This window comes from Heptranchias perlo, unplaced genomic scaffold, assembly GCF_035084215.1.
Source record: "Heptranchias perlo isolate sHepPer1 unplaced genomic scaffold, sHepPer1.hap1 HAP1_SCAFFOLD_821, whole genome shotgun sequence".
NCBI classification, from domain to species: Eukaryota; Metazoa; Chordata; class Chondrichthyes; order Hexanchiformes; family Hexanchidae; genus Heptranchias; species Heptranchias perlo.
This window is the reverse complement of record NW_027139857.1, coordinates 57,490-85,267: the sequence shown is the minus strand read 5'-3', so window position 1 is coordinate 85,267 and position 27,778 is coordinate 57,490. Positions and strand designations below refer to the sequence as shown.

The window sequence follows — 27,778 nt, the reverse complement described above, 5'->3', positions numbered from 1 at the left end:
TGGGGTCGAGGGTTAGGGATTGGGCGCTGACTCTCACTGGGGGTTCAGGCCGCACCCTGAGACCTCACACACCCCCACTCCGCCCCCCCCCCAGCTTGGGGGGGGATATTCGACTGTGGAGGCGGCGTCACGGCTGAGCCAACCCCCCCCTCCCACTCCCTCCCCCTCAGCTTTCCTGTCCTCACTCGACCTGCCACACACTCTCCAGCAGGCGGGTCACTGGACCAGGGATCAGGAGCAGGACTTCGCCCCCCCAGCCCTCGAAACTCCCGAACCCAGGAGGCCAACGGGAGCACCTCCCCAACTTCCCGGCCCTGGCTGAGGTCAGGCTCAACTCTGCGTAGGCCCGGGGTGAAGCCTGGGCCTTTCCTGCTCCGTGTGTGGGGGCCTCAAGGAACCACACTGGGTGAGAACAGTTAACTCTGCGTAGGCCCGGGACGGGGCCTGGGCCTTCAAACAACAACAACTTGCATTTATGTGGAGTCTTTAACGCAGTGAAGCGTCCCCAGGGCATTCAGGAGGCATAAATTTAACCCCGAGACACTCAACGAGGTATTAGGACAGGCGACCAAAAGCTTGCTCAAAGAGGGAGGTTTTAAGGAGCGCCTTCGAGGAGGAGGAGAGAGAGGCGGAGAGGTTTGGGGAGGGAATTCTAGAGCTTAGGGCCCGGGGGGCTGAAGGCACGGCCGCCAATGGTGGAGCGATGGGAGGGGGGAGGAGGGAGGAGAGAGCAGAGATCTCGGAGGGTTTGTAGGGGGCTGGAGGAGGTTATAAGAGATAGGGAGGGGGGGCGAGGGCCATGCAGAGATCTCGGAGGGTTTGTAGGGGGCTGGAGGAGGTTACAGAGATAGGGAGAGGGGGCGAGGCCCATGCAGAGATCTCGGAGGGTTTGTAGGGGGCTGGAGGAGGTTACAGAGATAGGGAGAGGGGGCGAGGGCCATGCAGAGATCTCGGAGGGTTTGTAGGGGGCTGGAGGAGGTTACAGAGATAGGGAGGGAGGGCGAGGGCCATGTTGAGATCTCGGAGGGTTTGTAGGGGGCTGGAGGAGGTTACAGAGATCGGGAGGGGGGGGCGAGGGCCATGCAGAGATCTCGGAGGGTTTGTAGGGGGGCTGGAGGTGGTTACAGAGATAGGGAGGGGGGGCGAGGGCCATGCAGAGATCTCGGAGGGTTTGTAGGGGGCTGGAGGTGGTTACAGAGATAGGGAGAGGGGGGCGAGGGCCACGCAGAGATCTCGGAGGGTTTTGTCGGGGGCTGGAGGAGGTTACAGAGATAGGGAGGGGGGGCGAGGGCCATGCAGAGATCTCGGAGGGTTTGTAGGGGGCTGGAGGAGGTTACAGAGATAGGGAGGGGGGGCGAGGGCCATGGAGGGATTTGAACACGAGGATGAGAATTTTAAAATCGAGGCGTTCCCGGACCGGGAGCCAGTGCGGGTCCAGCGAGCACAGGGGGGGTGACGGGTGAACGGGACTCGGTGCGAGTCAGGATACGGGGGGGTCGGGGGGGGGGGGCAGAGGGAGTTTCAGATGAGCTGATGGCTACTGAGGCCGGCCAGGAGAGCGTTGGAATCGTGGAGTCTGGACATCGGTGAGGGTTTCAGCAGTCGATGAGCTGAGGCAGGGGGCGGAGACGGGCGATGTTACAGAGGCGGACTTGGCGATGGAGGGGAGACGGGGGGGGGGGGGGTCAGAAGCTCACCCCGGGGTCGGGGAGAGGGATGAAGTCAGAGGCCGGGGAGAGGGTTGGAGTCGGCCAATGATGGTCGGGCATCGAAGACCCGCCGTTGGATGCCACCCTCCAGCGGGCCTGGCATGACCTCTGCCCCCCCACCCCGCCCCCCCCCCCCGGACGCCCACCCTTTGCAGGTTAAAGGTCAGCCTGTCCGACCAGACTGCTTCTTAACCCCTCAGGCGGTCGCTGATTCCTGGGCGCCATGACGACCTGAGGCCCTGGCAACGAGGAGACCGAGGCTTCCCTCACCCGTCGCCAACCCGCGCCCCTCCCACCGCCCCCAGGCCACCACGCCCGCCCCCCCCCCTCGCCATCCCACATCTGGGCCACATGTTCAAGGCAGTCCGGAGCGAGGAGAATGGGGCAGGGCTGATGGAAGGCATGAGAACCAGGAAGAAAGATTCGGTGAGTCCAACCGTCCAGCTCAACTCAATCCGCAGATCCAGCTCCGGGATTTGAAACACGCAGGGCCGGACGAATTCGGAGAGGGGAGGCACGGGGACCCTGAATCAAAGCTCCCTCTGCACCGTCCCGTCAAACACTCCCAGGGGCAGGTACAGGGTTAGATACAGAGTAAAGCTCCCTCTACACTGTCCCGTCAAACACTCCCAGGGTCAGGTACAGGGTTAGATACAGAGTAAAGCTCCCTCTGCACTGTCCCATCAAACACTCCCAGGGTCAGGTACAGGGTTAGATACAGAGTAAAGCTCCCTCTACACTGTCCCATCAAACACTCCCAGGGCAGGTACAGGGTTAGATACAGAGTAAAGCTCCCTCTACACTGTCCCGTCAAACACTCCCAGGGCAGGTACAGGGTTAGATACAGAGTAAAGCTCCCTCTGCACCGTCCCGTCAAACACTCCCAGGGGCAGGTACAGGGTTAGATACAGAGTAAAGCTCCCTCTGCACCGTCCCGTCAAACACTCCCAGGGGCAGGTACAGGGTTAGATACAGAGTAAAGCTCCCTCTACACCGTCCCATCAAACACTCCCAGGGCAGGTACAGGGTTAGATACAGAGTAAAGCTCCCTCTGCACTGTCCCATCAAACACTCCCAGGGCAGGTACAGGGTTAGATACAGAGTAAAGCTCCCTCTACACCGTCCCGTCAAACACTCCCAGGGGCAGGTACAGGGTTAGATACAGAGTGAAGCTCCCTCTACACTGTCCCATCAAACACTCCCAGGGCAGGTACAGGGTTAGATACAGAGTAAAGCTCCCTCCACACTGTCCCGTCAAACACTCCCAGGGCAGGTACAGGGTTAGATACAGAGTAAAGCTCCCTCTACACTGTCCCATCAAACACTCCCAGGGCAGGTACAGGGTTAGATACAGAGTAAAGCTCCCTCTACACTGTCCCATCAAACACTCCCAGGGCAGGTACAGGGTTAGATACAGAGTAAAGCTCACTCGACACTGTCCCGTCAAACACTCCCAGGGCAGGTACAGGGTTAGATACAGAGTAAAGCTCCCTCTACACTGTCCCATCAAACACTCCCAGGGTCAGGTACAGGGTTAGATACAGAGTAAAGCTCCCTCTACACTGTCCCATCAAACACTCCCAGGGCAGGTACAGGGTTAGATACAGAGTAAAGCTCCCTCTACACTGTCCCGTCAAACACTCCCAGGGCAGGTACAGGGTTAGATACAGAGTAAAGCTCCCTCCACACTGTCCCATCAAACACTCCCAGGGCAGGTACAGGGTTAGATACAGAGTAAAGCTCCCTCTACACTGTCCCATCAAACACTCCCAGGGCAGGTACAGGGTTAGATACAGAGTAAAGCTCCCTCTACACTGTCCCATCAAACACTCCCAGGGCAGGTACAGGGTTAGATACAGAGTAAAGCTCCCTCTACACTGTCCCGTCAAACACTCCCGGGGGCAGCCTCTTGCTCTCCGCTGCGATGGATTGGGGAGGGTGAGGGCGGGGGGGAAGCCGTTGTCAGAAGCTTTTACACCAAACTGTTCCTTCGGCCCTCAGATGCCGGGTCTACGTGGGGGTCGTAGGAAGGTCACCTCCAGTCCTGAACCTCGAGCCTCGTCCCGCTCCAGCGAGGAGGCCCTCTCGAGGGGCCGTGTCTCTCCCGGGGCCGTCAGCACCTCCAGCAATGAAAGCAAATCCGAGCGCCCTAAGCCGCCACTTAAGGTCAGAGGGCGCGCGGGGGGGGGGGGCCGGGGGGGGGCGACGGGGGTCGGGGGTCACGGGGGGGGTGGGGGGGCATCAGGAGGGCCGTGACCCTTTGCTGCCTTGGCGTCCTATTCGAGGCTGAGGTGAGCTGGCCGACTTCCATCTCCGTGACGTCGCCCGTCTCCGTCTCCGCGCCCCCCGCCTCAGCTCATCTGCTGCTGAAACCCTCGTCCGTGCCCTTTGTCATCTCCAGGCTCCACTATTCCAACGCTCTCCTGGCCGGCCTCCCACCTTCCACCCCTCAGTAGCCATCAGCTCATCTGAAACTCCCTGCTGCCCCCCGTATCCTGACTCGCACCGAGTCCCGTTCACCCATCACCCACCCTGTGCTCGCTGGACCCGCACTGGCTCCCGGTCTGGGAACGCCTCGATTTTAAAATTCTCGTCCTCGTGTTCAAATCCCTCCATGGCCCTCGCTCCCCCCATCCCTGTAACCTCCTCCAGCCCCCTACAAACCCTCCGAGATCTCTGCATGGCCCTCGTCCGCCCCCTCCCTATCTCTGTAACCTCCTCCAGCCCCCTACAAACCCTCCGAGATCTCTGCATGGCCCTCGTCCGCCCCTTCCCTATCTCTGTAACCTCCTCCAGCCCCCTACAAACCCTCCGAGATCTCTGCATGGCCCTCGTCCGCCCCCTCCCGATCTCTGTAACCTCCTCCAGCCCCCGACAAACCCTCCGAGATCTCTGCATGGCCCTCGTCCGCCCCCTCCCGATCTCTGTAACCTCCTCCAGCCCCCTACAAACCCTCCGAGATCTCTGCATGGCCCTCGTCCGCCCCCTCCCGATCTCTGTAACCTCCTCCAGCCCCCTACAAACCCTCCAAGATCTCTGCATGGCCCTCGTCCGCCCCCTCCCGATCTCTGTAACCTCCTCCAGCCCCCTACAAACCCTCCGAGATCTCTGCATGGCCCTCGCCCCCCCCTTCCCTATCTCTGTAACCTCCTCCAGCCCCCTACAAACCCTCCGAGATCTCTGCATGGCCCTCGTCCACCCTCCCGATCTCTGTAACCTCCTCCAGCCCCCTACAAACCCTCCGAGATCTCTGCGCTCCTCCAATTCTGGCCTCTTGCCCATCCCCTCGATTCCCATCGCTCCACCATTGGCGGCCGTGCCTTCAGCTGCCTGGGCCCTAAGCTCTGGAATTCCCTCCCTAAACCTCTCCGCCTCTCTCTCTCCTCCTTTAAGACGCTCCTTAGAACCGACCTCTTTGGCCAAGGGTACATCAAGCCGACAGCAAAGAAACAGGCCATTCGGCCCAACAGGTCCATGCCGGTGTTTCTGCTCCACACGAGCCTCCTCCCTCCCCTACTCCATCTCCCCCTCTCCCCCTCTCCTTCTATCCCTTTCTCCCTCGTGTGTCTATCCAGCTCCCCCCTTAAATCCATCTCCACTATTCCCCTCATCTACTCCTCGAGGGAGCGAGTTCCACATTCCCACCGCTCTCTGGGGAAAGAAGTTTCTCCTGAATTCCCCGATTGGATTTATTAGTGACTCTCTTATATTTATGGCCCCCCCCAAGTTCTGGTCTCCCCCACAAGTTGAAACATCTTCTCTACGTCTACCCTATCGAACCCTTTCATGATCTTAAAGACCTCCATCAGGTCACCCCTCAGTCTTCTCTTTTCTAGAGAAAAGACCCCCAGTCTGTTCAGTCTTTCCTGATAGTTATAAACCTCTCAGTTCTGGTATCATCCTAGTAAATCTTTTTTGCACCTTCTCCAGTGCCTCTATATCCTTTCTATAATATGGAGACCAGAACTGTCCACAGTGCTCCAAGTGTGGTCTAACCAAGGTATATGGAGACCAGAACTGTGCACAGTGCTCCAAGTGTGGTCCAACCAAGGTATATGGAGACCAGAACTGTGCACAGTGCTCCAAGTGTGGTCTAACCCAGGTATATGGAGACCAGAACTGTGCACAGTGCTCCGAGTGTGGTCTAACCAAGGTATATGGAGACCAGAACTGTTCACAGTGCTCCGAGTGTGGTCTAACCCAGGTATATGGAGACCAGAACTGTGCACAGTGCTCCAAGTGTGGTCTAACCCAGGTATATGGAGACCAGAACTGTACACAGTGCTCCAAGTGTGATCTAACCCAGGTATATGGAGACCAGAACTGTGCACAGTGCTCCAAGTGTGGTCTAACCAAGGTATATGGAGACCAGAACTGTACACAGTGCTTCAAGTGTGGTCTAACCAAGGTATATGGAGACCGGAACTGTGCACAGTGCTCCAAGTGTGATCTAACCAAGGTATATGGAGACCAGAACTGTACACAGTGCTCCAAGTGTGGTCTAACCAAGGTATATGGAGACCGGAACTGTGCACAGTGCTCCAAGTGTGATCTAACCAAGGTATATGGAGACCAGAACTGTGCACAGTGCTCCAAGTGTGGTCTAACCAAGGTATATGGAGACCAGAACTGTGCACGGTGCTCCGAGTGTGGTCTAACCAAGGTTCTAGACAAGTTTAACAAAACTTCTCTGCTTTTCAATTCTAGAAATGAAGCCCAGAGCTTGATTTGTCTTTTTTACGGCCTTATTAACCTGCGGTCGCTACTTTCAGTGATGTGTGTATCTGTCCCCCCCTCGATCCCTCCGCCCTGTTGAGACTCTTATGATCCAAGCAGGAGGTGGCCTCCTCATCCCTCCCACCGAAATGCACCGCCTCACATCGAGATAAACTATTTTGTCTGGCGGGGTGGAGTCCAGAACAAGCCAGCGGGGGGGCATTACCTGAAGATTAGAGCTTGGCCGTTCAGGGCCGATGTCGGGATGTGTCTCTTCACACAAAGGGGGAGTGGGAATCTGGAAAATCCTCCCGGAGAAAGGCTCTGGAGTCTGGGAAGGGACCAATTGAAAATTAGTCCGATCGATTTTCGTTGGGGAAGGGTCTGAAGGGTTACAGAACCCAGGCGGGTGGATGGATCAGGTGTGATCTCAGTGGATCAGGCTCGAGGGGCTGAATGGCCTGCTCCTTTTCCAATGGAAGCTTTGGGTGCCCTGACCTAAAAACTCCGTTCATGGCTCGGGATCAAATTTTGTCCGATTTATCACCCTGTGAAGCACCTTGGGACGTTTTGCCATCTTAAAGGGGTCAGGACTGAGGGAGCGCCGCACTGCCGGAGGGTCGGTACTGAGGGAGCGCCGCACTGTCGGAGGGTCAGTACTGAGGGAGCGCCGCACTGTCGGAGGGTCGGTACTGAGGGAGCGCCGCGCTGTGGGAGGGTCGGTGCTGAGGGAGCGCCGCACTGTGGGAGGGTCGGTACTGAGGGAGCGCCGCACTGTCGGAGGGTCGGTACTGAGGGAGCGCCGCACTGTCGGAGGGTCGGTACTGAGGGAGCGCCGCACTGTCGGAGGGTCTGTACTGAGGGAGCGCCGCACTGTGGGAGGGTCGGTACTGAGGGAGCGCCGCACTGTCGGAGGGTCGGTACTGAGGGAGCGCCGCACTGTGGGAGGGTCGGTGCTGAGGGAGCGCCGCACTGTGGGAGGGTCGGTACTGAGGGAGCGCCGCGCTGTGGGAGGGTCGGTACTGAGGGAGCGCCGCACTGTGGGAGGGTCAGTACTGAGGGAGCGCCGCACTGTCGGAGGGTCGGTACTGAGGGAGCGCCGCACTGTGGGAGGGTCAGTACTGAGGGAGCCCCGCACTGTCGGAGGGTCGGTACTGAGGGAGCCCCGCACTGTCGGAGGGTCGGTACTGAGGGAGCGCCGCACTGTGGGAGGGGCGGTACTGAGGGAGCGCCGCACTGTCGGAGGGTCGGTACTGAGGGAGCGCCGCACTGTCGGAGGGTCGGTACTGAGGGAGCCCCGCACTGTCGGAGGGTCGGTACTGAGGGAGGGCCGCACTGTCGGAGGGTCGGTACTGAGGGAGCGCCGCACTGTCGGAGGGTCGGTACCGAGGGAGCGCCGCACTGCGGGAGGGTCGGTACTGAGGGAGCGCCGCACTGTCGGAGGGTCGGTACCGAGGGAGCGCCGCACTGTGGGAGGGTCGGTACTGAGGGAGCGCCGCACTGTCGGAGGGTCGGTACTGAGGGAGCGCCGCACTGTCGGAGGGTCGGTACCGAGGGAGCGCCGCACTGTCGGAGGGTCGGTACCGAGGGAGCGCCGCACTGTCGGAGGGTCGGTACCGAGGGAGCGCCGCACTGTCGGAGGGTCGGTACTGAGGGAGCGCCGCACTGCGGGAGGGTCGGTACTGAGGGAGCGCCGCACTGAGGGAGGGTCGGTACTGAGGGAGCGCCGCACTGTCGGAGGGTCAGTACTGAGGGAGCGCCGCACTGTCGGAGGGTCGGTACTGAGGGAGCGCCGCACTGTCGGAGGGTCGGTATTGAGGGAGCGCCGCACTGTGGGAGGGTCGGTATTGAGGGAGCGCCGCACTGTGGGAGGGTCGGTGCTGAGGGAGCGCCGCACTGTGGGAGGGTCAGTACTGAGGGAGTTCAGCACTGTCGGAGGGTCGGTACTGAGGGAGTTCAGCACTGTCGGAGGGTCGGTACTGAGGGAGCGCCGCACTGTGGGAGGGTCGGTACTGAGGGAGGGCCGCACCGTCGGAGGGTTGGTACTGAGGGAGCGCCGCACTGTCGGAGGGTTGGTACTGAGGGAGCGCCGCACTGTCGGAGGGTCGGTACTGAGGGAGCACCGCACTGTCGGAGGGTCGGTACTGAGGGAGGGCCGCACCGTCGGAGGGTTGGTACTGAGGGAGCGCCGCACTGTCGGAGGGTTGGTACTGAGGGAGCGCCGCACTGTCGGCGTTGCCGTCTTATGGAGGACACGTTAAAACGAGGGCCCCGTCTGCCCCTCTCAGGTACAAGTGAAAAGATCCCACGGCCATGATTGGGAGAACATCGTGGCGCGGTGGGGGGGAGTTGGGGGGAGTTCTCCCTGGTGTCCTGGGGCCCCACATTCACCCCTCGACCAACATCGTGAAGAAGAAAACAAACGATCTGGCCGATATCTCGTTGCTGCGCGCGGGATCTTGCTGTGTGCAAATCGGCAGTGGCGTTCCCCGACATCGCAACTGCGGCCGCGGGGGGACGTCCTGAGGCGGTGAGGGACGTGATTGTGCGGTTCGTTTCTTAATATTAATGGGACTTATGTTCCTTATTGTCGAGGTGCAGATGCAACCTGTCGATGTTCCTTTGGACCTGAACGCCAGCAAACGTCTTCGGGAAAGGCCGCAGTCGGACGATGACCGGGCAGATCGGGGCAATCGCAAGAAGGCAAAGATGCGGGTGAGTTGCGGAGAAGGCCACAGCCACCCCCTCACCTCGCCCCCCTGTTTCCACGACGGCCTGGAGGACGTTGGCTCAGACTAGGCCGAGAATGGAGCCTGGGAATTTCCTGCTCCGAGCATGGGGAGGGAGCTCAGTCCCCACACAGGGGTGAGATAAGCAAATCTGGGCCCTGTGTCAGTCAGTACTTTACTGGGTCGCGGATAACTTGGCATGTTATTGGTGCGGTGTAGAGGGAGCTTTACTCTGCATCTAACCCGGAACGTGCCCTGGGAGTGTTTGACGGGACAGTGTAGAGGGAGCTTTACTCTGTATCTAACCCGTGATGTAACTGCCCTGGGAGTGTTTGATGGGACAGTGTGGAGGGAGCTTTACTCTGTATCTAACCCTGCACCTGCCCTGGGAGTGTTTGACGGGACAGTGTAGAGGGACCTTTACTCTGTATCTAACCCGTGATGTAACTGCCCTGGGAGTGTTTGATGGGACAGTGTGGAGGGAGCTTTACTCTGTATCTAACCCTGTACCTGCCCTGGGAGTGTTTGATGGGACAGTGTAGAGGGAGCTTCACTCTGTATCGAACCCTGTACCTGCCCTGGGAGTGTTTGATGGGACAGTGTAGAGGGAGCTTTACTCTGTATCTAACCCTGTACCTGCCCTGGGAGTGTTTGATGGGACAGTGTAGAGGGAGCTTTACTCTGTATCGAACCCTGTACCGGCCCTGGGAATGTTTGATGGGACAGTGCAGAGGGAGCTTTACTCTGTATCTAACTCTGTACCTGCCCTGGGAGTGTTTGACGGGACAGTGTAGAGGGAGCTTTATTCTGTATCAAACCCTGTACCTGACCCTGGGAGTGTTTGACGGGACAGTGTAGAGGGAGCTTTACTCTGCATCTAACCCTGTACCTGCCCTTGGAGTGTTTGATGGGACAGTGCAGAGGGAGCTTTACTTTGTATCCAACCCTGCACCTGCCCTGGGAGTGTTTGACGGGACAGTGTAGAGGGAGCTTTACTCTGTATCTAACCCTGTACCTGCCCTGGGAGTGTTTGATGGGACAGTGCAGAGGGAGCTTTACTCTGTATCTAACCCTGTACCTGCCCTGGGAGTGTTTGATGGGACAGTGTGGAGGGAGCTTTACTCTGTATCTAACCCTGTACCTGCCCCAGGAGTGTTTGATGGGACAGTGTAGAGGGACCTTTACTCTGTATCTAACCCGTGATGTAACTGCCCTGGGAGTGTTTGATGGGACAGTGTGGAGGGAGCTTTACTCTGTATCTAACCCTGTACCTGCCCTGGGAGTGTTTGATGGGACAGTGTAGAGGGAGCTTCACTCTGTATCTAACCCTGTACCTGCCCTGTGAGTGTTTGATGGGACGGTGTAGAGGGAGCTTTACTCTGTATCGAACCCTGTACCTGCCCTGGGAGTGTTTGATGGGACAGTGCAGAGGGAGCTTTACTCTGTATCTAACCCTGTACCTGCCCTGGGAGTGTTTGATGGGACAGTGTGGAGGGAGCTTTACTCTGTATCGAACCCTGTACCTGCCCTGGGAATGTTTGATGGGACAGTGTAGAGGGATCTTTACTCTGTATCTAACTCTGTACCTGCCCTGGGAGTGTTTGACGGGACAGTGTAGAGGGAGCTTTACTCTGCATCTAACCCTGTACCTGCCCTTGGAGTGTTTGATGGGACAGTGCAGAGGGAGCTTTACTCTGTATCTAACCCTGTACCTGCCCTGGGAGTGTTTGACGGGACAGTGTAGAGGGAGCTTTACTCTGTAAGTAACCCTGTACCTGCCATGGGAGTGTTTGACGGGACAGTGTGGAGGGAGCTTTACTCTGTATCTAACCCTGCACCTGCCCTGGGAGTGTTTGACGGGACAGTGTAGAGGGAGCTTTACTCTGTATCTAACCCTGTACCTGCCCTGGGAGTGTTTGATGGGACAGTGTAGAGGGAGCTTCACTCTGTATCTAACCCTATACCTGCCCTGGGAGTGTTTGATGGGACAGTGTAGAGGGAGCTTTACTCTGTATCTAACCCGTGCTGCAACTGCCCTGGGTGTGTTTAATGGGATCGTGCAGAGGGAGCTTTACTCTGTATCTAACCCTGTACCTGCCCCAGAAGTGTTTGATGGGACAGTGTAGAGGGACCTTTACTCTGTATCTAACCCGTGATGTAACTGCCCTGGGAGTGTTTGACGTGACAGTGTAGAGGGAGCTTTACTCTGTATCTAACCCTGTAACTGCCCTGGGAGTGTTTGACGGGACGGTGTAGAGGGAGCTTAACTCTGCATCTAACCCTGCACCTGCCCTGGGAGTGTTTGATGGGACAGTGTAGAGGGAGCTTTACTCTGTATCGAACCCTGTACCTGCACTGGAAGTGTTTGATGGGACAGTGTAGAGGGAGCTTTACTCTGTATCTAACCCTGTACCTGCCCTGGGAGTGTTTGATGGGACAGTGCAGAGGGAGCTTTACTCTGTATCTGACCCTGTAGCTGCCCTGGGAGTGTTTGATGGGACAGTGTAGAGGGAGCTTTACTCTGTATCTAACCCTGTACCTGCCCTGGGAGTGTTTGATGGGACAGTGCAGAGGGAGCTTTACTCTGTATCTAACCCTGTCGCTGTCCTGGGAGTGTTTGATGGGACAGTGTAGAGGGAGCTTTACTCTGTATCTAACCCTGTTGGTGTCCTGGGAGTGTTTGATGGGACAGTGTAGAGGGAGCTTTACTCTGCATCTAACCCTGTCCCTGCCTTGGGAATTTTGATGGGACAGTGCAGAGGGAGCTTTACTCTGCATCTAACCCTGTACCTGCCCTGGGAGTGTTTGATGGGACAGTGTAGAGGGAGCTTTACTCTGTATCTAACCCTGTACCTGCCCTCGGAGTGTTTGATGGGACAGTGTAGAGGGAGCTTTACTCTGTATCTAACCCTGTCCCTGCCCTGGGAGTGTTTGATGGGACAGTGAAGAGGGAGCTTTACTCTGTATCTAACCCTGCACCTGCCCTGGGAGTATTTGATGGGATAGTGTAGAGGGAGCTTTACTCTCTCTGTAACCCGTGCTGTAACTGCCCTGGGAGTGTTTGATGCGACAGTGCAGAGGGAACTTTACTCTGCATCTAACCCTGTACCTGCCCTGAGAGTGTTTGACGGGACAATGTAGAGGGAGCTTTACTCTGTCTGTAACCCGTGCTGTAACTGCCCTGGGAGTGTTTGATGGGACAGTGCAGAGGGAGCTTTACTCTGTATCTAACCCTGCACCTGCCCTGGGTGTATTTGATGGGATAGTGTCGAGGGAGCTTCACTCTGTCTCTAACCCTGTACCTGCCCTGAGAGTGTTTGATGGGACAGTGCAGAGGGAGCTTTGCTCTGTATCTAACCCTATATCTGCCCTTGGAGTGTTTGATGGGACAGTGTAGAGGGAGCTTTACTCTGTATCTAACCCTGTACCTGCCTTGGGAGTGTTTGACGGGACGGTGTAGAGGGAGCTTTACTCTGTATCTAACCCTGTACCTGCCCTGGGAGTGTTTGATGGGACAGTGTAGAGGGAGCTTTACTCTGTGTCTAACCCCGTACCTGCCCTGAGAGTGTTTGACGGGACGGTGTAGAGGGAGCTTTACTCTGTATCTAACCCTGTACCTGCCTAGGGAGTTTTGATGGGACAGTGTAGAGGGAGCTTTACTCTGTATCTAACCCTGTACCTGCCCTGGGAATGCTTGATGGGACAGTGCAGAGGGAGCTTTACTCTCTAGCTAACCCTGTCCCTGCCCTTGGAGTGTTTGATGGGACAGTGTAGAGGGAGCTTTACTCTGTATCTAACCCTGTACCTGCCGTTGGAGTGTTTGATGGGACAGTGCAGAAGGAGCTTTGCTCTGTATCCAACCCTGTACCTGCCCTGGGAGTGTTTGATGGGACAGTGTAGAGGGAGCTTTACTCTGTATCTAACACTGTACCTCCCCAGGGAATGTTTGATGGGACAGTGCAGAGGGAGCTTTACTCTGTATCTAACCCGTGCTGTACCTGCCCTGGGAGTGTTTGATGGGACAGTGTCGAGGGAGCTTTACTCTGTATCTAACCCTGTACCTGCCCTGGGAGTGTTTGATGGGACAATGTGGAGGGAGCTTTACTCTGTATCTAACCCTGTCCCTGCCCTGGGAGTGTTTGACGGGACGGTGTAGAGGGAGCTTTACTCTGTGTCTCACCCTGTACCTGCCCTGGGAGTGTTTGATGGGACAGTGTAGAGGGAGCTTTACTCTGTATCTAACCCTGTACCTGCCCTGGGAGTGTTTGATGGGACAGTGTAGAGGGAGCTTTACTCTGTATCTAACCCTGTACCTGCCCTGGGAGTATTTGATGGGATAGTGTAGAGGGAGCTTTACTCTCTCTGTAACCCGTGCTGTAACTGCCCTGGGAGTGTTTGATGCGACAGTGCAGAGGGAACTTTGCTCTGCATCTAACCCTGTACCTGCCCTGAGAGTGTTTGACGGGACAATGTAGAGGGAGCTTTACTCTGTCTGTAACCCGTGCTGTAACTGCCCTGGGAGTGTTTGATGGGACAGTGCAGAGGGAGCTTTACTCTGTATCTAACCCTGCACCTGCCCTGGGTGTGTTTGATGGGATAGTGTAGAGGGAGCTTCACTCTGTCTCTAACCCTGTACCTGCCCTGAGAGTGTTTGATGGGACAGTGTAGAGGGAGCTTTGCTCTGTATCTAACCCAATATCTGCCCTTGGAGTGTTTGATGGGACAGTGTAGAGGGAGCTTTGCTCTGTATCTAACCCTATATCTGCCCTGGGAGTGTTTGACGGGACAGTGTAGAGGGAGCTTTACTCTGTATCTAACCCTGTACCTGCCTTGGGAGTGTTTGACGGGACGGTGTAGAGGGAGCTTTACTCTGTATCTAACCCTGTACCTGCCCTGGGAGTGTTTGATGGGACAGTGTAGAGGGAGCTTTACTCTGTGTCTAACCCCGTACCTGCCCTGGGAGTGTTTGACGGGACGGTGTAGAGGGAGCTTTACTCTGTATCTAACCCTGTACCTGCCTAGGGAGTTTTGATGGGACAGTGTAGAGGGAGCTTTACTCTGTATCTAACCCTGTACCTGCCCTGGGAATGCTTGATGGGACAGTGCAGAGGGAGCTTTACTCTCTAGCTAACCCTGTCCCTGCCCTTGGAGTGTTCGATGGGACAGTGTAGAGGGAGCTTTACTCTGTATCTAACCCTGTACCTGCCGTTGGAGTGTTTGATGGGACAGTGCAGAAGGAGCTTTACTCTGTATCTAACCCTGTACCTGCCCTGGGAGTGTTTGATGGGACAGTGTAGAGGGAGCTTTACTCTGTATCTAACACTGTACCTCCCCAGGGAATGTTTGATGGGACAGTGCAGAGGGAGCTTTACTCTGTATCTAACCCGTGCTGTACCTGCCCTGGGAGTGTTTGATGGGACAGTGTCGAGGGAGCTTTACTCTGTATCTGACCCTGTACCTGCCCCTGGGAGTGTTTGATGGGACAGTGTAGAGGGAGCTTTACTCTGTATCTAACCCTGTCCCTGCCCTGGGAGTGTTTGATGGGACAGTGTAGAGGGAGCTTTATTCCGTATCGAACCCTGTACCTGCCCTGGGAGTGTTTGACGGGACGGTGTCGAGGGAGCTTTACTCTGTGTCTAACCCTGTACCTGCCCTGGGAGTGTTTGATGGGACAGTGTAGAGGGAGCTTTACTCTGTATCTAACCCTGTACCTGCCCTGGGAGTTTTGATGGGACAGTGTGGAGGGATCTTTACTCTGTCTGTAACCCGTGCTGTAACTGCCCTGGGAGTGTTTGATGGGACAGTGCAGAGGGAGCTTTACTCTGTATCTAACCCTGTTCCTGACCTGCATGTGATTGATGGGACAGTGGAGAGGGAGCTTCACTCTGTATCTAACCCTGTACCTGCCCTGGGAGTGTTTGATGCGACAGTGTAGAGGGAGCTTTACTCTGTATCTAACCCGTGCTGTAACTGCCCTGGGAGTGTTTGATGGGACAGTGCAGAGGGAACTTTACTCTGTATCTAACTTTGCACCTGCCCTGGGAGTGTTTGATGGGACAGTGTAGAGGGAGCTTTACTCTGTATCTAACACTGTACCTGGCCTGGGTGTGTTTGATGGGACAGTGCAGAGGAAACTTTACTCTGTATCTAACTCTGAACCTGCCCTGGGAGTGTTTGACGGGACAGTGTAGAGGGAGCTTTACTCTGTATCTAACCCTGTACCTGCCCTGGGAGTGTTTGATGGGACGGTGTAGAGGGAGCTTTACTCTGTATCTAACCCTGTACCTGCCCTGGGAGTGTTTGATGGGATGGTGCAGAGGGAGCTTTACTCTGTATCTAACCCTTTACCTGCTCTGGAAGTGTTTGATGGGACAGTGTAGAGGGAGCTTTACTCTGTATCTAACCCTGTGCCTGCCCTGGGAGTGTTTGACGGGACAGCGTAGAGGGAGCTTTGCTCTGTATCTAACCCTGTACCTGCCCTGGGAGTGTTTGATGGGACAGTGTAGAGGGAGCTTTACTCTGTATCTAACCCTGTACCTGCCCTGACAGTGTTTGATGGGACACTGTAGAGGGAGCTTTACTCTGTATCTAACCCTGTACCTGCCCTGGGAGTGTTTGACGGGACAGTGTAGAGGGAGCTTTACTCTGTATCTAACCCTGTACCTGCCCTGGGAGTGTTTGATGGGACAGTGTAGAGGGAGCTTTACTCTGTATCTAACCCTGTGCCTGCCCTGGGAGTGTTTGATGGGACAGTGTAGAGGGAGCTTTACTCTGTATCTAACCCTGTACCTGCCCTGGGAGTGTTTGATGGGACAGTGTCGAGGGAACTTTACTCTGTATCTAACCCTGTACCTGCCCTAGGAGTGTTTGACGGGACAGTGTAGAGGGAGCTTTACTCTGTATCTAACCCGGTACCTGCCCTGGGAGTGTTTGACGGGACAGCGTAGAGGGAGCTTTACTCTGTATCTAACCCTGTACCTGCCCTGGGAGTGTTTGATGGGACAGTGCAGAGGGAGCTTTACTCTGTATCTAACCCTGTACCTGCCCTGGGAGTGTTTGATGGGACAGTGCAGAGGGAGCTTTACTCTGTATCTAACCCGTGCTGTACCTGCCCTGGGAGTGTTTGATGGGACAGTGTCGAGGGAGCTTTACTCTGTATCTAACCCTGTACCTGACCCTGGGAGTGTTTGATGGGACAGTGTAGAGGGAGCTTTACTCTGTATCTAACCCTGTGCCTGCCCTGGGAGTGTCTGACGGGACAGCGTAGAGGGAGCTTTACTCTGTATCTAACCCTGTACCTGCCGTGGGAGTGTTTGATGGGACAGTGTAGAGGGAGCTTTACTCTGTATCTAACCCTGTACCTGCCCTGGGAGTCTTTGATGGGACAGTGCAGAGGGATCTTTACTCTGTATCTAACCCGTGCTGTACCTGCCCTTGGAGTGTTTGATGGGACAGTGTAGAGGGAGCTTTACTCTGTATCTAACCCTGTACCTGCCCAGGGAATGTTTGATGGGACAGTGCAGAGGGAGCTTTACTCTGTATCTAACCCGTGCTGTACCTGCCCAGGGAATGTTTGATGGGACAGTGCAGAGGGAGCTTTACTCTGTATCTAACCCGTGCTGTACCTGCCCTGGGAGTGTTTGATGGGACAGTGTCGAGGGAGCTTTACTCTGTATCTAACCCTGTACCTGCCCTGGGAGTGTTTGATGAGACAATGTGGAGGGAGCTTTACTCTGTATCTAACCCTGTCCCTGCCGTGGGAGTGTTTGACGGGACGGTGATGAGGGAGCTTAACTCTGTATCTAACCCTGTACCTGCCCTGGGAGTGTTTGATGGGACAGTGCAGAGGGAGCTTTATTCCGTATCTAACCCTGTACCTGCCCTGGGAGTGTTTGACGGGACGGTGTAGAGGGAGCTTTACTCTGTGTCTAACCCTGTACCTGCCCTGGGAGTGTTTGATGGGACAGTGGAGAGGGAGCTTTATTCTGTATCTAACCCTGAACCTGCCTTGGGAGTGTTTGATGGGACAGTGCAGAGGGAGCTTTACTCTCTAGCTAACCCTGTCCCTGCCCTTGGAGTGTTTGATGGGACAGTGTAGAGGGAGCTTTACTCTGTATCTAACCCGTGCTGTAACTGCCCTGGGAGTGTTTGATGGGACAGTGCAGAGGGAACTTTACTCTGTATCTAACTCTGCACCTGCCCTGGAAGTGTTTGATGGGACAGTGTCGAGGGGGCTTTACTCTGTATCTCACCCTGTACCTGCCCTGGGAGTGTTTGACGGGACAGTGTAGAGGGAGCTTTACTCTGTATCTAACCCTGTACCTGCCGTGGGAGTGTTTGATGGGACAGTGTGGAGGGAGCTTTACTCTGTATCTAACGCTGCACCTGCCCTGGGAGTGTTTGACAGGACAGTGTAGAGGGGGCTTTGCTCTGTATCTAACCCTGTATCTGCCCTTGGAGTGCTTGATGGGACAGTGTAGAGGGAGCTTTACTCTGTATCTAACCCTGTACCTGCCCTGGGAGTGTTTGACGGGACAGTGTAGAGGGAGCTTTACTCTGTATCTAACCCTGTACCTGCCCTGGGAGTGTTTGACGGGACAGTGTCGAGGGAGCTTTACTCTGTATCTAACCCTGTACCTGCCTTGGAGTGTTTGATGGGACAGTGAAGAGGGAGCTTTACTCTGTATCTAACCCTGTACCTGCCCCTGGGAGTGTTTGACGGGACAGTGTAGAGTGAGCTTTACTTTGTATATAACCCTGTACCTGCCATTGGAGTGTTTGATGAGACAGTGCAGACGGAGCTTTACTCTGTATCTAACCCTGTACCTGCCCTGTGAGTGTTTGATGGGACAGTGTCGATGGAGCTTTACTCTGCATGTAACTCCGTGCTGTAACTGCCCTGGGAGTGTTTGATGGGACAGTGTCGAGGGAGCTTTACTCTGTATCTAACCCTGTACCTGCCCTGGGAGTGTTTGATGGGACAGAGGGAGCTTTACTCTGTATCTAACGCTGTACCTGCCCTGGGAGTGTTTGATGGGACAGTGTCGAGGGAGCATTACTCTGTATCTAACCCTGCACCTGCCCTGGGAGTGTTTGATGGGATGGTGCAGAGGGAGCTTTACTCTGTATCGAACCCTTTACCTGCTCTGGAAGTGTTTAATGGGACAGTGTAGAGGGAGCTTTACTCTGTATCTAACCCTGTACCTGCCCTGGGAGTGTTTGACGGGACAGTGTAGAGGGAGCTTTACTCTGTATCTAACCCGTGCTGTACCTGCCCTGGGAGTGTTTGATGGGACAGTGTAGAGGGAGCTTTACTCTGCATCTAACCCTGTACCTGCCCTGGGAGTGTTTGACGGAACAGTGTAGAGGGAGCTTTACTCTGTATCTAACCCTGTACCTGCCCTGGGAGTGTTTGATGGGACAGTGAAGAGGCAGCTTTACTCTGTATCTAACCCTGTACCTGCCCTGGGAGTGTTTGACGGGACAGTGTAGAGGGAGCTTTACTCTGTATCTAACCCTGTACCTGCCCTGGGAGTGTTTGACGGGACAGTGTAGAGGGAGCTTTACTCTGCATCTAACCCTGTGCCTGTCCTGGGAGTGTTTGACGGGACAGTGAAGAGGGAGCTTTACTCTGTATCTAACCCTGTACCTGCCCTGGGAGTGTTTGATGGGACAGTGTAGAGGGAGCATTACTCTGTATCTAACCCTGTACCTGACCCTGGGAGTGTTTGATGGGACAGTGTAGAGGGAGCTTTACTCTGTATCTAACCCTGTATCTGCCCTTGGAGTGCTTGATGGGACAGTGCAGAGGGTGCTTTACTCTGTATCTAACCCTGTACCTGCCCTGGGAGTGTTTGATGGGACAGTGCAGAGGGACCTTTACTCTGCATGTAACCCGTGCTGTAACTGCCCTGGCAGTGTTTGATGGGACAGTGCAGAGGGAACTTTACTCTGTATCTAACTCTGCACCTGCCCTGGGAGTGTTTGATGGGACAGTGTAGACGGAACTTTACTCTGTATCTAACCCGTGCTGTACCTGCCCTTGGAGTGTTTGATGGGACAGTGTAGAGGGAGCTTTACTCTGTATCTAACCCTGTACCTGCCCTGGGAGTGTTTGATGGGACAGTGTCGAGGGAGCATTACTCTGTATCTAACCCTGCACCTGACGTGGGAGTGTTTGATGGGAAAGTGTCGAGGGAGTTTTCCTCTGTATCTAACCCTGTACCTGCCCTGAGAGTGTTTGACGGGACGGTGTCGAGGGAGCTTTACTCTGTACCTCACCCTGTACCTGTCCTCTGACTGTTTGACGGGACAGTGTAGAGGGAGCTTTACTCTGTATCTAACCCTGTATCTGCCCTTGGAGTGCTTGATGGGACAGTGTAGAGGGAGCTTTACTCTGTATGTAACCCTTTACCTGCTCTGGGAGTGTTTGACGGGACAGTGCAAAGGGAGCTTTACTCTGTATCGAACTCCGTGCTGTAACTTCCCTGGGAGTGTTTGATGGGACAGTGTAGAGGGAGCTTTACTCTGTATGTAACCCTTTACCTGCTCTGGGAGTGTTTGACGGGACAGTGTAGAGGGAGCTTTACTCTGCATCGACCCCGTGCTGTACCAGCCCTGGGAGTGTTTGACGGAACAGTGTAGAGGGAGCTTCACTCTGTATCTAACCCTGTACCTGCCCTGGGAGTGTTTGATGGGACATTGCAGATGGATCTTCACTCTGCATCTATACCTGTACCTGCCCTGGGAGTGTTTGTTGGGACAGTGTAGAGGGAGCTTTACTCTCTATCGAACACTGTACCTGCCCTGGGACTGTTTGATGGGACAGTGTAGAGGGAGCTTTACTCTGTATCAAACCCTGTACCTGCCCTGGGACTGTTTGATGGGACAGTGCAGAGGGAGCTTTCCTCAGTATCTAACCCTGAACCTGCCCTGGGAGTGTTTGATGATAGAGTGTCGATGGAGCTTTATTCTGTATCTCACCCTGTGCTGTACCTGCCCTTGGAGTGTTTGACGGGACAGTGTAGAGGGAACTTTACTCTGTATCTAACTCTGTACCGACCCTGGGAGTGTTTGATGGGACAGTGTAGAGGGAGCTTTACTCTGTATCTAACCCTGTACCTGCCCTGGGAGTGTTTGATGGGACAGTGTTGAGGGAGCTTTACTCTGTATCTAACCCTGTACCTGCCCTGGGAGTGTTTGATGGCACAGTGTAGAGGGAGCTTTACTCTGTATCTAACCCTGTACCTGCCCTGGGAGTGTTTGATGGGACAGTGTAGAGGGAGCTTTACTCTGTATCTAACCCTGTACCTGCCCTGGGAGTGTTTGATGGGACAGTGCAGAGGGAACTTTACTCTGTATCTAACCCTGTACCTGCCCTGGGAGTGTTTGATGGGACAGTGCAGAGGGAGCTTTACTCTGTATCTAACCCTGTACCTGCCCGTGGTAGTGTTTGACGGGACAGTTTAGAGGGAGCTTTACTCTGTATCTAACCCAGTACCTGCCCTCGGAGTTTTTGATGGGACAGTGTAGAGGGAGCTTTACTCTGTATCTAACCCTGTACCTGCCCTGGGAGTGTTTGATGTGACAGTGTAGAGGGTATTTTACTCTGTATCCAACCCTGTACCTGCCCTCGGAGTTTTTGATGGGACAGTGTAGAGGGAGCTTTACTCTGTATCTAACCCTGTACCTGCCCTGGGAGTGTTTGATGGGACAGTGTAGAGGGAGCTTTACTCTCTATCGAACCCTGTTCCTGTCCTGGGAGTGTTTGACGGGACGGTGTGGAGGGAGCTTTACTCTGTTTCTCACCCTGTACCTGTCCTCTGACTGTTTGACGGGACATTGTGGTGGGAGCTTTACTCTGCGTCCCACACATTCTGTACTTGCCCTGGGAGTGTTTGATGGGACAGTGCAGATGGAGCTTTACTCTGTATCTTACCCTGTACCTGCCCTGGGAGTGTTTGATGGGACAGTGCAGAGGGAGCTTTACTCTGTATCTAACCCTGTACCTGCCCTGGGAGTGTTTGATGGGACAGTGTAGAGGGAGCTTTACTCTGTATCTAACCCTGTACCTGCCCCTGGGAGTGTTTGATGGGACAGTGCAGAGGGAACTTTACTCTGTTTCTAACCCTGTACCTGCCCTGGGAGTGTTTGATGGGACAGAGGGAGCTTTACTCTGTATCTAACCCTGTACCTGCCATGGGAGTGTTTGATGGGACAGTGTCGAGGGAGCATTACTCTGTATCTTACCCTGCACCTGACGTGGGAGTGTTTGACGGGACAGTGTAGAGGGAGCTTTACTCTGTATCTAACCCTGTACCTGCCCTGGGAGTGTTTGATGGGACAGTGTAGAGGGAGCTTTACTCTGTATCTAACCCTGTACCTGCCCTGGGAGTGTTTGATGGGACAGTGTAGAGGGAGCTTTACTCTGTATCTAACCCTGTATCTGCCCTTGGAGTGCTTGATGGGACAGTGTAGAGGGAGCTTTACTCTGTATCTAACCCTGTACCTGCCCTGGGAGTGTTTGACGGGACGGTGCAGAGGGAGCTTTACTCTGTATCTAACCCTGTACCTGCCCTGGGAGTGTTTGATGGGACAGTGTCGAGGGAGCTTTACTGTATATCTAACCCTGTACCTGCCCTGGGAGTGTTTGATGGGACAGTGTAGAGGGAGCTTTACTCTGTATCTCACCCTGTACCTGCCCTGGGAGTGTTTGATGGGACAGTGTAGAGGGAGCTTTACTCTGTATCTAACCCTGTACCTGCCCTGGGAGTGTTTGACGGAACAGTGTAGAGGGAGCTTTACTCTCTATCGAACCCTGGACCTGCCCTGGGAGTGTTTGACGGGACAGTGTAGAGGGAGCTTTACTCTGTATCTAACCCTTACCTGACCCTGGGAGTGTTTGATGGGACAGTGTAGAGGGAGCTTTACTCTGTATCTAACCCTGTACCTGCCCTGGGAGTGTTTGATGGGACAGTGTAGAGGGAGCTTTACTCTGTATCTAACCCTGTACCTGCCCTGGGAGTGTTTGATGGGACAGTGTAGAGGGAACTTTACTCTCTATCTAACTCTGTACCTGCCCTGGGAGTGTTTGATGGGACAGTGTAGAGGGAGCTTTACTCTGTATCTAACCCTGTACCTGCCCTGGGAGTGTTTGATGGGACAGTGTAGAGGGAGCTTTACTCTGTATCTAACCCTGTACCTGCCCTGGGAGTGTTTGATGGGACAGTGTAGAGGGAACTTTACTCTGTATCTAACTCTGTACCTGCCCTGGGAGTGTTTGATGGGACAGTGTAGAGGGAGCTTTACTCTGTATCTAACCCTGTACCTGCCCTGGGAGTGTTAGATGGGACGGTGCAGAGGGAGCTTTACTCTGTATCTAACCCTTTACCTGCTCTGGAAGTGTTTGATGGGACACTGTAGAAGGAGCTTTGCACTGTATCTAACCCTGTACCTGCCCTCGGATTTTTTGATGGGACAGTGTAGAGGGAGCTTTACTCTGTATCTAACCCTGTACCTGCCCTGGGAGTGTTTGATGGGACGGTGCAGAGGGAGCTTTACTCTGTATCTAACCCTGTACCTGCCCGCCGAGTTTTTGATGGGACAGTGTAGAGGGAGCTTTACTCTGTATCTAACCCTGTACCTGCCCTGGGAGTGTTTCATGTGACAGTGCAGAGGGAGCTTTACTCTGTATCCAACCCTTTACCTGCTCTGGAAGTGTTTGATGGGACAGTGTAGAGGGAGCTTTACTCTGTATCTAACTTGTGTGTCTCTGTCCTGGTCGTGTTTGATGGGACAGTGTCGAGGGAGCTTTACTGTCTATCTAACCCTGGAGCTGCCCTGGGAGTGTTTGATGGGACATTGCAGATGGATCTTTACTCTGCATCTAAACCTGTACCTGCCCTGGGAGTGTTTGATGGGACAGTGTAGAGGGAGCTTTACTCTCTATCGAAACCTGTACCTGCCCTGGGACTGTTTGATGGGACAGTGCAGAGGGAGCTTTACTCTGTATCAAACCCTGTACCTGCCCTGGGACTGTTTGATGGGACAGTGCAGAGGGAGCTTTCCTCAGTATCTAACCCTGAACCTGCCCTGGGAGTGTTTGATGGGACAGTGTAGAGGGAACTTTACTCTGTATCTAACTCTGTACCTGCCCTGGGAGTGTTTGATGGGACAGTGTAGAGGGAGCTTTACTCTGTATCTAACCCGTGATGTACCTGCCCTGGGAGTGTTTGATGGGACAGTGTAGAGGGAGCTTTACTCTGTATCTAACCCTGTACCTGCCCTGGGAGTGTTTGACGGGATAGTGTAGAGGGAGCTTTACTCTGTATCTAACCCTGTACCTGCCCTGGGAGTGTTTGATGGGACAGTGTAGAGGGAGCTTTACTCTGGATCTAACCCTGTACCTGCCCCTGGGAGTGTTTGATGGGACAGTGTAGAGGGAACATTACTCTGTATCTAACCCTGTACCTGCCCTCGGAATTTTTGATGGGACAGTGGAGAGAGAGCTTTACTCTGTATCTAACCCTGTACCTGCCCTCGGAGTTTTTGATGGGACAGTGTAGAGGGAGCTTTACTCTGTATCTAACCCTGTACCTGCCCTGGGAGTGTTTGATGGGACAGTGCAGAGGGAGCTTTACTCTGTATCCAACCCTGTACCTGCCCTCGGAGTTTTTGATGGGACAGTGTAGAGGGAGCTTTACTCTGTATCTAACCCTGTACCTGCCCTGGGAGTGTTTCATGGGACAGTGTCGAGGGAGCTTTACTCTCTTTCGAACCCTGTACCTGCCCTGGGACTGTTTGATGGGACAGTGTAGAGGGAGCTTTCCTCTGTATCTAACCCTGTACCTGCCCTGGGACTGTTTGATGGGACAGGGCAGAGGGAGTTTTCTTCAGTATCTAACCCTGAACCTGCCCTGGGAGTGTTTGATGATACAGTGCAGAGGGAACTTTACTCTTTATCTAACTCTGTACCTGCCCTGGGAGTGTTTGATGGGACAGTGTAGAGGGAGCTTTACTCTGTATCTAACCCGTTATGTACCTGCCCTGGGAGTGTTTGATGGGACAGTGTAGAGGGAGCTTTGCTCTGTATCGAACCCTGTACCTGCCCTGGGAGTGTTTGATGGGACAGTGCAGAGGGAGCTTTACTCTGTATCGAACCCTGTACCTGCCCTGGGAGTGTTTGATGGGACAGTGTGGAGGGAGCTTTAGTCTGTATCTAACCCTGTACCTGCCCTGGGAGTGTTTGATGGGACAGAGGGAGCTTTACTCTGTATCTCACCCTGTACCTGCTCTGGGAGTGTTTGATGGGACAGTGTTGAGGGAGCATTACTCTGTATCTTACCCTGCACCTGACGTGGGAGTGTTTGATGGGACAGAGGGAGCTTTACTCTGTATCTAACCCTGTACCTGCCCTGGGAGTGTTAGATGGGACGGTGCAGAGGGAGCTTTACTCTGTATCTAACCCTTTACCTGCTCTGTAAGTGTTTGATGGGACAGTGTAGAGGGAGCTTTACTCTGTATCTAACCCTGTACCTGCCCTCGGATTTTTTGATGGGACAGTGGAGAGGGAGCTTTCCTCTGTATCTAACCCTGTACCTGCCCTGGGAGTGTTTGATGGGATGGTGCAGAGGGAGCTTTACTCTGTATCTAACCCTTTACCTGCTCTGGAAGTGTTTGATGGGACAGTTCAGAGGGAGCTTTACTCTGTATCTCACCCTGTACCTGCCCGCCGAGTGTTTGATGTGACAGTGTAGAGGGAGCTTTACTCTGTATCTAACCCTTTACCTGCTCTGGAAGTGTTTGATGGGACAGTGTAGAGTGAGCTTTACTCTGTATCTTACCCTGTGTCTGCCCTTGGAGTGCTTGATGGGACAGTGTACAGGGAGCTTTACTCTGTATGTAACCCTTTACCTGCTCTGGGAGTGTTTGACGGGACAGTGTAGAGGGAACTTTACTCTCTATCTAACTCTGTACCTGCCCTGGGAGTGTTTGATGGGACAGTGTAGAGGGAGCTTTACTCTGTATCTAACCCTGTACCTGCCCTGGGAGTGTTTGATGGGACAGTGTAGAGGGAACTTTACTCTCTATCTAACTCTGTACCTGCCCTGGGAGTGTTTGATGGGACAGTGTAGAGGGAGCTTTACTCTGTATCTAACCCTGTACCTGCCCTGGGAGTGTTTGATGGGACAGTGTAGAGGGAGCTTTACTCTGTATCTAACCCTGTACCTGCCCTGGGAGTGTTTGATGGGACAGTGTAGAGGGAGCTTTACTCTGTATCTAACCCTGTACCTGCCCTGGGAGTGTTAGATGGGACGGTGCAGAGGGAGCTTTACTCTGTATCTAACCCTTTACCTGCTCTGCAAGTGTTTGATGGGACACTGTAGACGGAGCTTTACACTGTATCTAACCCTGTACCTGCCCTCGGATTTTTTGATGGGACAGTGTAGAGGGAGCTTTACTCTGTATCTAACCCTGTACCTGCCCTGGGAGTGTTTGATGGGACGGTGCAGAGGGAGCTTTACTCTGTATCTAACCCTGTACCTGCCCGCCGAGTTTTTGATGGGACAGTGTAGAGGGAGCTTTACTCTGTATCTAACCCTGTACCTGCCCTGGGAGTGTTTGATGTGACAGTGCAGAGGGAGCTTTACTCTGTATCCAACCCTTTACCTGCTCTGGAAGTGTTTGATGGGACAGTGTAGAGGGAGCTTTACTCTGTATCTAACCCTGTACCTGCCCTGGGAGTGTTTGATGGGACAGTGCAGATGGAGCTTTACACTCTTTCTAACCCTGTCCCTGGCCTGGGAGTGTTTGATGGGACAGTGTAGGGGGAGCTTTACTCTGCATCTAACTTGTGTGTCTCTGTCCTGGTCGTGTTTGATGGGACAGTGTCGAGGGAGCTTTACTGTCTATCTAACCCTGTAGCTGCCCTGGGAGTGTTTGATGGGACATTGCAGATGGATCTTTACTCTGCATCTAAACCTGTACCTGCCCTGGGAGTGTTTGATGGGACAGTGTAGAGGGAGCTTTACTCTCTATCGAAACCTGTACCTGCCCTGGGACTGTTTGATGGGACAGTGCAGAGGGAGCTTTACTCTGTATCAAACCCTGTACCTGCCCTGGGACTGTTTGATGGGACAGTGCAGAGGGAGCTTTACTCTGTATCTAACCCTGTACCTGCCCTGGGAGTGTTTGATGGGATAGTGTGGAGGGAGCTTTCCTCAGTATCTAACCCTGAACCTGCCCTGGGAGTGTTTGATGGGACAGTGTAGAGGGAACTTTACTCTGTATCTAACTCTGTACCTGCCCTGGGAGTGTTTGATGGGACAGTGTAGAGGGAGCTTTACTCTGTATCTAACCCGTGATGTACCTGCCCTGGGAGTGTTTGATGGGACAGTGTAGATGGAGCTTTACTCTGTATCTAACCCTGTACCTGCCCTGGGAGTGTTTGACGGGATAGTGTAGAGGGAGCTTTACTCTGTATCTAACCCTGTACCTGCCCTGGGAGTGTTTGATGGGACAGTGTAGAGGGAGCTTTACTCTGGATCTAACCCTGTACCTGCCCCTGGGAGTGTTTGATGGGACAGTGTAGAGGGAACTTTACTCTGTATCTAACCCTGTACCTGCCCTCGGAATTTTTGATGGGACAGTGGAGAGAGAGCTTTACTCTGTATCTAACCCTGTACCTGCCCTCGGAGTTTTTGATGGGACAGTGTAGAGGGAGCTTTACTCTGTATCTAACCCTGTACCTGCCCTGGGAGTGTTTGATGGGACAGTGCAGAGGGAGCTTAACTCTGCATCCAACCCTGTACCTGCCCTCGGAGTTTTTGATGGGACAGTGTAGAGGGAGCTTTACTCTGTATCTAACCCTGTACCTGCCCTGGGAGTGTTTCATGGGACAGTGTAGAGGGAGCTTTACTCTCTTTCGAACCCTGTACCTGCCCTGGGACTGTTTGATGGGACAGTGTAGAGGGAGCTTTCCTCTGTATCTAACCCTGTACCTGCCCTGGGACTGTTTGATGGGACAGGGCAGAGGGAGTTTTCTTCAGTATCTAACCCTGAACCTGCCCTGGGAGTGTTTGATGATACAGTGCAGAGGGAACTTTACTCTTTATCTAACTCTGTACCTGCCCTGGGAGTGTTTGATGGGACAGTGTAGAGGGAGCTTTACTCTGTATCTTACCCTGTACCTGCCCTGGGAGTGTTTGATGGGACAGTGCCGAGGGAGCTTTACTCTGTATCTAACCCTGTATCTGCCCTTGGAGTGCTTGATGGGACAGTGTAGAGGGAGCTTTACTCTGTATCTAACCCTGTACCTGCCCTGGGAGTGTTTGATGGGACAGTGTAGAGGGAGCTTTACTCTGTATCTAACCCTGTACCTGCCCCTGGGAGTGTTTGATGGGACAGTGCAGAGGGAACTTTACTCTGTTTCTAACCCTGTACCTGCCCTGGGAGTGTTTGATGGGACAGAGGGAGCTTTACTCTGTATCTAACCCTGTACCTGCCATGGGAGTGTTTGATGGGACAGTGTCGAGGGAGCATTACTCTGTATCTTACCCTGCACCTGACGTGGGAGTGTTTGATGGGAAAGTGTCGAGGGAGCTTTCCTCTGTATCTAACCCTGTA

General features: G+C 54.2%; 1 protein-coding gene across 1 annotated transcript in view; it reads left to right on the top strand.

Moving 5' to 3' along the window:
- Positions 1 to 41: 41 nt before the first annotated feature.
- LOC137319354 (arginine-glutamic acid dipeptide repeats protein-like) overlaps positions 42 to 27,778 on the top strand; it is a gene marked incomplete at its 3' end in the record, with an annotated part of 84,990 nt that continues 57,253 nt past the window's right edge. Inside the window, exons 1-4 of the mRNA XM_067981603.1 lie at positions 42 to 406; positions 1,910 to 2,135; positions 3,711 to 3,875; positions 9,027 to 9,140. Coding sequence (XP_067837704.1) covers positions 2,061 to 2,135; positions 3,711 to 3,875; positions 9,027 to 9,140 — 354 coding nt within the window. The remainder of the gene's footprint in view (positions 407 to 1,909; positions 2,136 to 3,710; positions 3,876 to 9,026; positions 9,141 to 27,778) is intronic.